General features: G+C 35.1%; 1 protein-coding gene across 2 annotated transcripts in view; it reads left to right on the top strand.

The window, feature by feature from the left end:
• Positions 1-13,556, top strand: part of LOC136043753 (suppressor of lurcher protein 1-like) — an 840,975-nt gene that overhangs the window by 497,790 nt on the left and 329,629 nt on the right. Inside the window, exons 8-10 of one of the 2 annotated variants that reach the window (XM_065728675.1) lie at positions 2,233-2,426; positions 4,895-5,020; positions 12,295-12,339. In XM_065728675.1, coding sequence (XP_065584747.1) covers positions 2,233-2,426; positions 4,895-5,020; positions 12,295-12,339 — 365 coding nt within the window. The remainder of the gene's footprint in view (positions 1-2,232; positions 2,427-4,894; positions 5,021-12,294; positions 12,340-13,556) is intronic. The other variant, XM_065728680.1, reaches the window with a different exon arrangement.

Consider the following 13,556-nt stretch of genomic DNA (forward strand, 5'->3'; position numbering starts at 1 on the left):
TAATTTACGAATTAACTTACGTAACAAACTTCTATATTCGTATATTTTTATTGCGTATATGAGGGAGTTCACCCCTCGTCGATACCTCGCTCTTTATGCTAAAGCTTACATTCTGTCCCAATTCCTTAAGAATGACCCTTGAATCACATAGGACGTAGAATAAATAGTTGAAATTACTAAAAATACTTACGCGTAAAGAGCAAGGTATTACGAGGAGGTAAACCCCTCATATGCGCAATAATTTTTCCTCGTTTTAAGTTTTAATGCTGCTCCTCACTTTCAGCAGAAAAAACTTCTCATATTTATTTTTTCCTTGTTTTTTTAAATAATGCAAAAAAATCCTGCGCCCCCTTCATTGAAAGTCTCTTCCCCCATGAGAAGTTTTTCCATGGAAAGATCCTCCCACGTAACCCCCCCCACCTCAACTCTCCCTCCCAGACCAAAAAATCCCCCTGAAAACGTCCGTACACTTCCCAGTAACCATTACTATATGTAAACACAGGTCAAAGTTTGTAACTTGCAACCCCTCCCAGGGACACTGCGGGGTAGTAAGTCGTCCCCAAAGACATAGTTATTAGGTTTTCTGACTATGGTGAATAAAATGGCTATCTCTTTTGGGAAAAAATGAGCGTGGGAAGGGGTTTAGGTGCCCTCCAATTTTTTGGTCACTTAAAAAGGGCACTAGAACTTTTAATTTCCGTTATAATGAGCCCTCCCGCAACATTCTAGGACGACTGGGTCGATACGATCACCCCTGGAAAAAAAACAACAAAAAAACAAATAAACACGCATCCGTGATTTGTCTTCTGGCAAAAAATGCGAAATTCCACATTTTTTGTAGATAGGAGCTTGAAACTTCTACAATAAGGTTCTCTGATACGCTGAATCTGATGGTGTGATTTTCGTTAAGATTGTATGACTTTTAGGGGGTGTTTTCCCCTGTTTTCTAAAATGAAGCAAATTTTCTCAGGCTCGTAACTTCTGATAAGTCAGACTAATCTTGATGAAAGTTATATATTCAAAATCAGCATTAAAATGCGATTTTTTTGATGTAGCTATTGGTATTAAAATTCCATTTTTTAGAGTTTTGGTTACTATTGAGCCGGGGAACCATGTAAGAAGTTGCTATTTTTTTTTTTTACAAAATTACTCACCTGTAAGATGTCCCTAGCGTATTTCTACTGATTAAAACTCAGATGAATTACATTAGCGTGTTTGACATTTTTTAATAAAGTTTAAAACTTAATACGATTAGAAACGATCCTATGTATGAAGGTTGAATCAACCGTTTTATCAACTTTAAATCAAATGACTTATATTTTGCTCGTTTGTCATTTTGCTTTCCATCCAACTGCAAATTTAAAAAAAAAATTTGAACCAAGCAAATTTTTAAAAAATTTAATTTTTTTTTAAATTTTCAATAATTTTAAGTTCCTTTGGAATATTAGGAAATGAATAAATATTTCCTTTATATAATGAATTGTAAGTAAATGGCATAACATTAGCTGAAAATGCATATTTAGAATAATTTTCAGAATATATATTTGCAGAAAAGAAAAAGAAACGAAGAGAATGCTGTTAGAGTAAAATGGCGAGAGAGAGAAAGGAGAAAAAGAGAAAGAGAGAGAGGGAGAGAGAAAATAGAGAGAGAGAGAGAGAGAGAGAGAGAGAGAGAGAGAGAGAGAGAGAGAGAGAGAGAGAGAGAGAGAGAGAGAGAGAGAGAGAGAGAGAGAGAGAGAGAGAGAGAGAGAGAGAGAGAGAGAGAGAGAGAGAGAGAGAGAGAGACAGAGAGAGAGAGAGAGACAGAGAGGCAGAGAGACAGAGAGAGAGAGAGAGAGAGAAAGAGAGAGAGAGAGAAGGAAGACAAAGACAGTGTACTTTCAAAAATAAAATTTGAGTTTTACTTGTTGCGTAATAATTGAAGCTGATTAGTCACCAGTCACTAAGGGTGACCCATTGACTGTATGAAACATCCTTGCTGCGGTTTTTGTAAAGTGTCTTTTTAGATTATGTCTTGCTTTCATTGTGAGTAAATGAATTTATTTTGCATAAATAAAGGTTTCATTCTAAAGGCTCGGGAAATTTGGCCACAAACAGAAATATAAAGAGAGATAGGTAACGAGAGAGTGCGAGGGTGACAGTGAAAGAGAAGAACAAGGGAAGAGAGAATTACAGAATAAAAATAATAATTCTCGGGTATGTTTTTAACTTATATGAAAAATATCATTACAGCTGCCTCTTCAGTGATGACTTTATTCAAGTTTTCGATGGGATCGAAAGCGTTGCCCCAGTGATATCGCACATATGTGGCAAAGAGAAGCATCTTGAGCTTTGGTCAACATCGACACAATTGACAGTAGAGCTGTCCATCAACTCAGGAAGATCAGCTGGAGGATTCTCTGCTTCTTATCACTTTGTATCCTCTAGTAAGAAACTTATTGTTTAGTACTTTTTCCTCTTCCTCTTCATATTCATAAAAGGTTTATAGAGTAATCCGTTAAGATTGATTTAGCTTAAAAAGTATGACAAGATTGAAAAAAGGCTTCAACTATTCAAGGAGAAGCCTTAAAGATGACTTTCCAATATTATACTGCGTCAGCAACGTCGACATGGAAACACGTGTAATAAAATTTTAAATATGTGCAGATCTGGTTTTGTATAAGTTTAACCTAGGATTTGACGCGAGGAATCAGCTTAAGTGACTAATAAATAATTATAGAGATAGAGCAAATTAATTTTTTCAAATAAAGACAAAGAATAAAGTTTAAAACTTAAAGCGAGTAGGAACTGTCCTATGTATTAAAACTGAATCAACTGTTTTATTGAATTAAAACAATGTAACTTATACAGGTCGTCTCGCGAGCTGACTAATATGCAAGGAAGACTCAAAGTTAAAACTCGATTCGTCTCCTTTAAGACAAGAAATGGACCAACATCAATAATAAAAGTTTATATTCCAAAGGAGAAATAAAAACAGGAGAAAAGAAAAGCAGAAGGAGGCTAGATGAATTTCGCTTCCCTAAGCCCCCCAGTCTGGATAAGTTTGAATTATGATTACATAAAAGAATTCCTGAACCCAACAAAACTTGGAAGTTGGCAATCGTAAGTGTTATATTTACTGATAGTCTTTAAAAAGTTTTGCACTGAAAAAATTATGGTTTAAAGCCAATCAAACTAAACGAGCCCTTTTGTCAAGAACCTTACTTTTTCGTTGTAATGAAATTTTTTGCTATATCCTACGACCTTTGGTTCAATGCGATCACCCTTCTAGGAAAAGCTATAAAAAAACAAAAAAAAAACGAACAAACAAACAAATAAATACGTATCCGTGACTGCCCTTCTTGGGGTAAGGCGAATTTTTGCTTTGTCCCAGGTAGGGACTAAGACACTCCGCTTGAGGATTCCCTGAAAATTGAAATCAAAATCACTCCCATTTTGGGGAGTTTTTCTTCCATTTCCTATAATTGCAAATTTTTTCAATAATATAGACTGTGAAATTTCATCGGAACTGCTGCAAAACTGACAAACGAGAGGAATGGGATGATTTGCACGTCCCATCCCTACTTGTTCCCGCCTTTCAACTTATGGCAATATCGAAGTTATACAAGAAAATAAACATAGCTCTCTCGTAATTCGCCAATATGATAATATAGAACTTGACTATTTTTGGTTTGATTTCCAATCAAAATTGACATATTAATTTTTTAGAGTGAATACCTTGTTTTCCATAAACGGATTAGGCTTGTTTTGTCATTTTTTATATCAGCTTCCTGGTCGAGGAAGCTCTTTCAGTTTGTCTTTCAAAGAAAATTTCCTCACACCATTAAGTGACATTAGACATACCCTTAGCAATTTTATTCCTACGTTTTATTGTCATTTATTCCTTCCCTTATGTGTAGAAGATGTTGACCTTCCTCTTGGGAACTGCTCCTGTACCCATTACAGAGACGAGAAATACGAAAATGGACCCTCTGACCGGAGAAGATAAAATAAAGAGAGTACTGTTGAGGATAAAAGCGCCAAAGCGTAGAAATTCCTTGAACGATGCAGCAGTATTGATAAATTTTTAATAACAACTGGGGGCCCATTTCTGTGATTAGTTTTAGGTTCCTGAAGGAGCCATATTTTAGGCTTCTAAAATGGTGATTTGCATAGAGAAGGAATCTCACAAAACATTGCTTTGGGAATGTGTTTTCATATAAATATTCATTGGAGTACTTTATTTACAAAATTTTTTTATGCATAATTTGTTTCACGTGGGTTTCCAATTCGCACTACGCCTATTTTGCTGATCTTGGAATACCCCAAAACAATTATATACGGATATTTCTTGAGGCTAATCCGTTATTGGATAATTTTTGTACCGAAGCATTTAGTTTGTGGGATCCCCTATGGCATCTTCATGTTTATTCTGCCAGTCTTTTACAAATTCTGAAGTGCGCTGAAAGAGCTACTTTATGGAAAATAATAGCCCAGAAAAAAGTGCACGGTGTCATCACGACATCTTTAAAATCACGTTTCCCTTAGTAAGAATGCGGCCAGGTATGGAAAAAGATCCAAATGTTCCAGTAGCAGAATTCAACAGAATTCCAAAAAGCTGCCAAATCTGCCGACAAATTTCAGGGAAGCATTGCTACTATGCTACCCCACTTTTTCACGGCAGAATGCGGCAAATAAGGTGAGATGAATTTGCGGAATTCACCGGTGCGTTGTCTAAGCTATTTTAAGGGATGAAATTAGTGTAGCAGTGGAGTAGAAGCCCAAATAAATAGAGCTGAAAATTTTATTTTATCCTAGCTTCGTATTTTTAATATGGAGCAGTAAGCCTTATTTGGCTGACCAATTTCTTTTTGTTATTAAAAATTTAGGTCATAACGGTATTGTCTTTTTACAGGTGAATTTTTAGAAGGCGAAGAAGACTCACTCGAAGAAGATATTTTAGACTTTCCACCTTCAACAGCAGTTGTTACAACACCCACTACTGTTACTACTTTGAGGCCAACACGGTCTTATTTCCCTGGTAGGTTACGCGTTTTATCACAGAAATTTAATTAATAGTAGTTTTAAAAGCACATAAAAGGTTTCTCCCTGCGTTTCCAGACATATAACCTTACGGTGGTGGGGGGTGGGACAGGGTTGTATGCATGATATTACTTGCTGCTTGTTATTGTTTGTTAGACTACAATCTTCCTTCTTCTTCTTGTCTGGATTAATATGTAGATGCTTTTGCATAATCTCATCATCATAATCAAGTTCCAATCTTACAATGTGTTGCTGCAGCCGAGTTCGAACTTCGGGTTCCGTAGCTGAGGTCAATACCCTCTTACCGCTACAAGACTTTTCCTGTTGATTGTAGCCTATCTATCTATCTATCTACGCAGAAATTCATTTCTGAGAAGGGGATTAGGTAAAATTAAATAATTGCACATGTAAACTGGGAAATTATGGGGTGGTCCTGGTTTGATATTTTAGGTCAAAAACGCATTCTTAACCTTTTTCCGCTATGTTCATGCTGTTATTTGCACATAATTATGTAGAGCTACGACACACGTAAATATTATCCCAATTCTCACACCCCAAGAAATACTAAACTGGGCATGATACATCTACCAAAAATATTGCTGGTTTTGTTAGTAGTATAGGGAAATGACAATTTTTTATACCCAGCAGCTGAACAGAGCTGCCAGAGGCAGTGTATCTGTAGGCTATGCTCTTTTGTAGTAAGATTTCGAAAATAATGACTTATGAATAGCATACATTTTGACAAAGTCATATTTTTTACTGCTTTTATTGAAGATTGTAGAAAAAAAAAATCTAGCTTGCCCACAATTTAAAAAAAAAAAAATTTTTTTTTTAAACATTTATCTAGTGTTCCTTTGTGAATTTGTCTCCACATGCATAAAAATTTATGAAGACCTTGTTTTTGTTTTTTGTTTTGTTTTTATATCTTGCAGTATCTTTCGACCATTAAAACAGTGAGTTCTACAAAGTGAAGTGGTAACCTTGCAGTTGAAAAGAATAATTGAAGAGGCGACAAAGTATTCATAGAAAAAAAAATCAACAAAAAAACAATTAAACAAGGTGATAAGAATCTCTTGAGCCATTAGGGGTCAAGTAGAAATTTTCTTCACAAGAATCTAAACCATTTTTCATAGCTAATCGTCTTAACACATAAATGATGATGTTCAGCTTCCTTACTTGAAGTCAATAATTAAACCCCAAAACACAAATATTAAACAGTTCGTGGTAACGAACTGTAGTAAAAAGCGACCAGGCTCAATAGTAAACAAAACTCTAAAAAACGGAATTTTGATACCAATAGAAGCATCAAAGGATCAGATTTTTATGTTGATTTTAAATATATAAATTTCATCAAGTTTAGCCTTACCCATCAAAAGTTACGAGCCTGAGAAAATTTGCCGTTCTTTTTTAAAAAGGGAGAAACACCCCCTAATAGACATAGAATCTTAGCAAAAATCACACTGTCAGATTCAGAGTATCAGAGAACCCTACTGTAGAGGTTTCAAGCTCTTATCTGCAAAAGTGTGGAATTGTGTATTTTTTTGCCAAAAGAAAGATCACGGATGCTTCTTTATTTGTTTTTTTCCTAGGGGTGATCTTGTCGACCCAGTGGTCGTTGAATGTCACCAGAGGGCTCATTCTAATAGAAATTAAAAGTTCTAGTGCCATTTTTAAGTGACCGAAAATTGGAGGGTAACTAGGTCCCCTCCTACGCTCATTTTTTTTCAAAGTCCCCGGAGCAAAATTTTGAGATTGCCATTTTGTTCAAAATAAAAAAACCTAATAACTATGTCTTTGAGGATGACTTAATCCCCTCGGGGGAAGGGGTGCATGTTATGAACTTAGCCCATTGTAGAACAGTTCTTGGTAACGAACTGTAGTAAGGAGCGACCTGGCTCAATAGTAAACGATACTCTAAAAAACGGAATTTTGATACTAAGAGATGCATTAAAAGAATTGAATTTTTATGCTGATTTTAAATGTATAGGTTTCATCAAATTTAGTCTTACTCATCAAAAGTAACGAGCCTAAGAAAATTTGCCTTATTTTTTAAAATAGGAGAAAACACCTCTTAAAAGTCGCAGAATGTTAACGAAAATAACACCATCGCATTCGGCGTATCTGAGAACCCTAATGAAGAAGTTTCAAGTTCCTATCTACAAAAATGTGGAAATTCGTCTTTTTTGCCAGGAGGCCGATCACGGGTGCGTGTTCATTTGTTTTTTTTTGTTTTTTGTTTTTTTTTTCCCCCAGGAGTCATCGTATCGACCAAGTGGTCGTAGAATGTCTCAAGAGGGCTAATTCTAACGGAAATGAAAGTTTCTAGTGCCCTTTTTAAGTGACCAAAACAATTGGAGGGTACCTAGGCCCCCTCCCACGCTCATTTTCTCCCAAAGTCAACGGATCAAAATTTGAGATAGCAATTTTGTTCAATATAGTCGAAACACATAATAACTATGTCTTTGGGGATGACTTACTCCTTCACAGTCCCTAGGGGAGGGGCTGCAAGTTACAAGCTTTGACCAGTGTTTACATACAGTAATGGTTATTGGTAAGTGTACAGACATTTTCAGGGGGATTTTCTTTGGTTTGAAGGGGAGTGTGAGGGTAGGGGTCTATGTGGCAGAATCTTTCCTTGGAGGAATATGTCATGGGGGAAGAAAAATTCGATGAAGGGGGTACAGGATTTTTTAGCATTATTATAAAAAAAACAATGAAAAAATAAATATGAAAATTTTTTTCAACTGAAAGTAAGGAGCAGCATTAAAACTTAAAACGAACAGAGATTATTACGCATTTGAGGGGTTCGTCTCCTCCTAAATACCTCGCTCTTTACGCTAAAGTAATTTTAGTAATTTCAACTATTTATTCTACGGCCTTTTTGATTCCGGGATCATTCTTACAGAATTGGGAAAAAATTTATGATTTAGTGTAAAGAGTGAGGTATTAACGAGGGGAAAAACACCCCTCATATACATAACTTTTGAGAAAACTTTGAGAAAGCCATAGAGCCAAAAAAAAAAATTAATATGCAAATTTTATTTTAATTATTCAAGTATGGTGAGCCAAAATCAAAATCTGCATATTAATGTTCAAGCCACTCCTCCTCAACGTCCCACTCTTTACGTTAAAATATGACTCTTTTTCACAACTCTACTTTTTGAAACAATAAAAAACTTTAGTGTAAAAAGCGGGGCGTTGAGGAGGGGACAACCCCTTTCATATACGGAATAAATTGTGTTTTATTTAAGTTTTAATGTCGCTCTTCACTTTCAGTTAAAAAACTTGTTTTTTATTTAATTGTAACCAAGATCAAACAATTATAATTAAAGATAGAAAATCAAGCTGATATGATAGATATCGGTTTTCATGATTCGCTGCCTAAGTTTCATGATGTTGGGTTATTAATTAATGCTTTTATCTTAATTCTAGCATCAAAGGCACATTATTGACTAATATAACTACATATTGTAGTAATTAATTTTCCATATAGCAACAGTAGGCATGTACATAGTAGCTTGTTTTAGAGGGGAAGAGAGAGCTTCGACGAAACACCAAAATACCCGAATAGCATGATAAAATTAAAAATTGTAGGAACAACGTTAAAATTTCAATTTGAAGAGTAAACTATGGTCACGATGCCTTTTCATAGGTGTATAAGCCTCAACAACAGAGCTATGACTAAGGCCTTAGCCCTTTTTACTTACCTTGACTTATACCTACAGTCAAAACGGGCAACTTTGGCCACGGGCAAACAAACAAAAGGGGGCACACCTAATAAGATTTTGCCAAGACTGCGCTTTAGTCATCATGAACACGCTCTTAAAACACAGACCCCGACATAAAACTACCTAGAAATCCCCTGGTGGAAGAACTCAAAATCTCATAGACTACATCCTTGTGTAATATTTTCTAGTTCCGTTCTACTTGTCACATACACTGAAAGAGAATCATCACCTCTGTCCCCATGGCGACGGTGCCTGTGTTTTTCGTTGATCCTCTTTGTGGTCTGGCTAGACTTGCACTATTCAAAACAGTTCTACATTTGAATTCATTATTACTATTTCTTATAGTAAAGAATTGTTTGTTTTGGATACCTCGTCTATGATACTACAGTCTGACGTACTGAAAAGAAGAAACAAATTATTTTCAAAGAAGGATATGATTATGATTGAGAGAAAAAGATTTTACATATTGAATATCCTCGATGAAAGGACAAAATAGGTTCTAGACTAAAACCAATTCTGGATTGTAAAGAAAAATGGAGAATATTTAAAGAACAGAAAAAAAAGAATATGATTTTCATTATCAGTACCGCAGTTAGGAATAATCTACACGGGACGTTAGGGGGTTCAATTTGGAGACTAAAACGCATCAGGCTTCGGAGATACACTCATTTCATACACTCATCTCGGAGAATCGTATTGACGCTCTATCAAACAGTTCTGGTAACGAACTGTAGTAAGGAATGACCCGGATCAATAGTAAACGAAACTAAAAAAACGAAGTTTTGATACTAATAGATACATCAAAAGAATCACATTTTATTGTGATTTTAAATATAGAAGTTTCATAAGATTTAGTCTTAACCTTCAAAAGTTACGAGCCTGAGAAAATTTGCCTTATTTTGGAAAATAGGGGAAGACACCCCCTAAAAGTCATAGAACCTTAACGAAAATCACACCATGCCATTCAACGTATAAAAAAACCTACTGTAGAAGTTTCAAGCTCCTATCTACAGAAATGTGGAATTTGGTATTTTTTTGCCAGAAGACCGACCATTTGTGATCGGTCACCGTGTTTATTTGTTTTTTTTTCTTTTCCCCAGGGTGATCGTATCGACCCAGTGGTCCTGGAATGTCACGAGAGGGCTCATTCTAAGGGAAATTAAAAGTTCTAGTGCCCCTTTTAAATGGCAAAAAATTGGAGGGCACCTAGGCCCCCTCCAACGCTTATTTTCTCCCAAAAATAACGGATCAAAACTTTGGGATAGCCATTTTTTCAGCATAGTCGAAAAACCTAAAACTGTGCCTTTGGGGATGACTAACTCCCTCACAGTCCCCTGGGGAGGGAATGCAAATTACAAACTTTGACTAGTGTTTACACATAGTAATGGTTATTGGGAAGTGTACACACATTTTCAGGGGGATTTTTTAGTTAGGGAGGGGTTTTGAGGGGATGGGGTTACGTGGAGGATCCCTCCATGGAGGAATTTGTCATGAGGGAAGAGAATTTCCATGAATGAGGCACAGGATTTTCCAGCATTATTTAAAACAAAAAACAATGAAAAAATAAATATGAAAAAGTTTTTTTCAACTGAAAGTAAGGAGCAACATCAAAACTTAAAACGAACAGAACTTATTAAACATATGAGGGGTTCATCTCCTCCTAAATACATCGCTCTTTACGCTAAAGTTTTTTTTAGTACTTTCAAACGAGTTATTTATTCTAAATAAACGGTCTTTGTGATTCAGGGGTCATTCTTAAAGAAGTGGGACAAAATTTAAGCTTTAGTGTAAAGAGCGAGGTATTAGCAAAGGGGGAAACGCCCTCATATACATAATAAAAATATACGAATATAGAAGTTCGTTACGGAAGTTAATTCGCAAGTGGCGTATGTTTTTACTAATAAAAACGTTCGTAAAAGTTCTAGTTGCCTTTTTAATTAACCAAAAGATTGGAGGTCAACTAGGCCTCCTCCCCCACCTCTTTTTCTCAAACTCTTCCGATCAAAACTAAGAGAAAGCCATTTAGCCTAAAAAAATAATATAAAAAATTCATTCTAATTATTCTTGTGCGGAGAGCCAAAATCAAAACATGCATTAATTCAAAAATGTTCAGAAATTAAATAAAAAAAAAAACAAGTTTTTTTAACTGAAAGTAAGGAACGACATTAAAACTAAGAACGAACAGAAATTGCTCCGTAAATGAAAGGGCCTGTTCCTTCCTCAACGCCCCGGTATTTACGCTTCACTGTTTTCACTGTTTTAAGAAGTAGCTTTGAGATAAAGAGTCAAAATTTAGCGTAAAGAGCGGGGTGTTGAGGAGGGAACAGCCCTTTTTATATACGGAACAATTTCTGTTTGTTTTAAGTTTTAATGTCGCTCCTTACTTTCAGTTAAAAAAAAACCTTTTTCTTATGTTTATTCTACCACCAGAGTGCAAACCTTTTATCTAGAGTTTCTTCACGAAACACTTGTCTTGCAGTTTTTGGGGCTGCACGTGGGCGGTTCCCTGATGTCATCTACTTTGGGGCAATCAACAAATTGGATAGCCATCTCTGAGACAACTCAGTGGCAATATTGTTAACATAGAAACTGTAAATTTAAAAATATCCTTTCGTTTTTTACAATAGTATATATTGTTTGAATTTTTGTAAACTGCAAGCAAAAATATGCTTCTTTAAAGTCAAATTATGTTTTCCCCGCAGCAGCATTTACATACTATTACACGAACTGCCACTCTTAGGGGCAGTCTGTTCCTTACCTGGAGTATTTCGTGTTCATTCAAATTTTTTCGCAACCTAACATAGTTCAGAAAATTTTTTGGCAAACGTACTGATTTTTTGTTTTTGGATACTTTTCACATATACTTATTTTAACCCATCGTTTCTGATACTACTTGTTCCTGCAAAATATAAGTAATAGCATTTAAATTACTATTCAGCTAACTTAATTATATACATGGATGTTAATTATTCAGGACTCACAAATATCCCTGGAGCATAATCCGGAAATCTTCCACTGTTTTCAACAGGCTTTTCCAAAGCTTTGCTAAGAGATGATTGCCTCATCCTTCTACTGAAAACAAGTTTCCATTAGGGTAAAGTTTTCTTAAATTATTTCATAGTTTGTGCATAGAAAATTATAAATGACGTCTGAAGTTTTCAAAGGTCCTTATTCCTAGGATTCTTAAGTAGAAATAATTTGAGTTTGCCACTTAGTGTTTAATCACCAACCATGAAAACTGCTTTCAATGTTTTTGTTTTGTTTTGTCTGTGTTATCGGTCTATAGCTCAGAGAAGATAAAGTATGAAGTTTTGGAGCTCTTTTTTCAAAGTCAAGATCATGAAAAGAAAGTAAATACAAATTCAAAATTTGCAATTTTTTCTAGAAAAATATATCTTAGCACACTAAATTGTATAAAAAAGAACAAATTAAAACTATCTTAGCTCTGAAAGTCAGCTTTTTAGGTATCATGTAATGCTGGACTCGTATATAACATAAAAATTCTTCCAGAGAGCCTGAGATCCAGTATCAGTTTCTCTTTCAGATAATCAGTCAATAGTTTGGGAAAACCGACCTCCTTTTTCTTCAGGTAAAATTTCTGTTTTAATTAATATCTAATGGAATTTTTACACATATGAAGGTCGGATCAAACGTATATCCAAGTAGATTTTATCGGTGGTTCTGAACCAATTCAACCTATGCTGGAGAGTTGTTTCTAAATTATAATTAAATAAAAAAACAAGTTTTTTGAAATGAAAGTAAGGAGCGACATTAAAACTTAAAACGAACAGAAATTACTCCGTATATGGAAGGGGCTTTCCTCCTCGACACCCTGCTCTTTACGCTAAAGTTTTTTATTGTTTTAAAAAGTAGAGTTGCGAGAAAGAATCAAACTTTAGCGCAAGGAGCGGGGTGTCGAGGAGGAAAGCCCCTTTCATATACGGAGTAATTTCTGTTCGTTTTAAGTTTTAATGTCACTCCTTACTTTCATTTCAAAAAACTTATTTTTTTTTATTTAATTTCTGAAAGTTTTTGAATTAATGTATGTCTGATTTTGGCTCTCCGTACATAAATTATTAAAATGAAATTTGCATATTAATTCTTTTTTTGGCTAAATGGCTTTCTCTTAGTTTTGATCGGACGATTTTGAGAAATAAGGGGTGGGGAAGGAGGCCTAGTTGCCCTCCAATTTTTCGGTTACTTAAAAAGGCAACTAGAACTTTTAATTTTTAACGAACGTTTTTATTAGTAAAAAATATACGTAACTTAAAAATTAAATTACGTAACAAACTTTTATATTATTATATTTTTGATTATATATATGAGGGGGTTTGTCCCCTCGTTAATACCTCGCTCTTCACACTAAATCTTAAGTTTTGTCCCAATTCTTTAAGAATGACCCCTGAATCAGAAAGGCCGTAGAAGAAATAGTTGAAATTACTAAAAATAATTTAGCATAAAGAGCGAAGTATTTATATCCTCCTAAATACATCGCTCTTTATTATAAGTATTTTTAGAACCCCTCATATGCGTAATAATCTCTGTTCGTTTTAAGTATTAATGCTTCTCCTTACTTTCCATTGAGAAAACTTTTTCATGTTTATATTTTCATTGTTTTTTTTTTTAATAGTAATGCTAGAAAATCCTGCGCCCTTTTCATTGAATTCCTCTTCCCCCATGAAATATTCCTCCAAAGAAACATCCTCCCGTATACCCCCTCCCCTGAACCCAGGCACGTACGCAGGATTTTTTTTTTGGGGGGGGGGGGGGCAAAGCCTTCGAAACAGCAGATATAAAGTAACACTT

Source organism: Artemia franciscana, chromosome 2 (genome assembly GCF_032884065.1).
Source record: "Artemia franciscana chromosome 2, ASM3288406v1, whole genome shotgun sequence".
Taxonomy (NCBI): Eukaryota; Metazoa; Arthropoda; class Branchiopoda; order Anostraca; family Artemiidae; genus Artemia; species Artemia franciscana.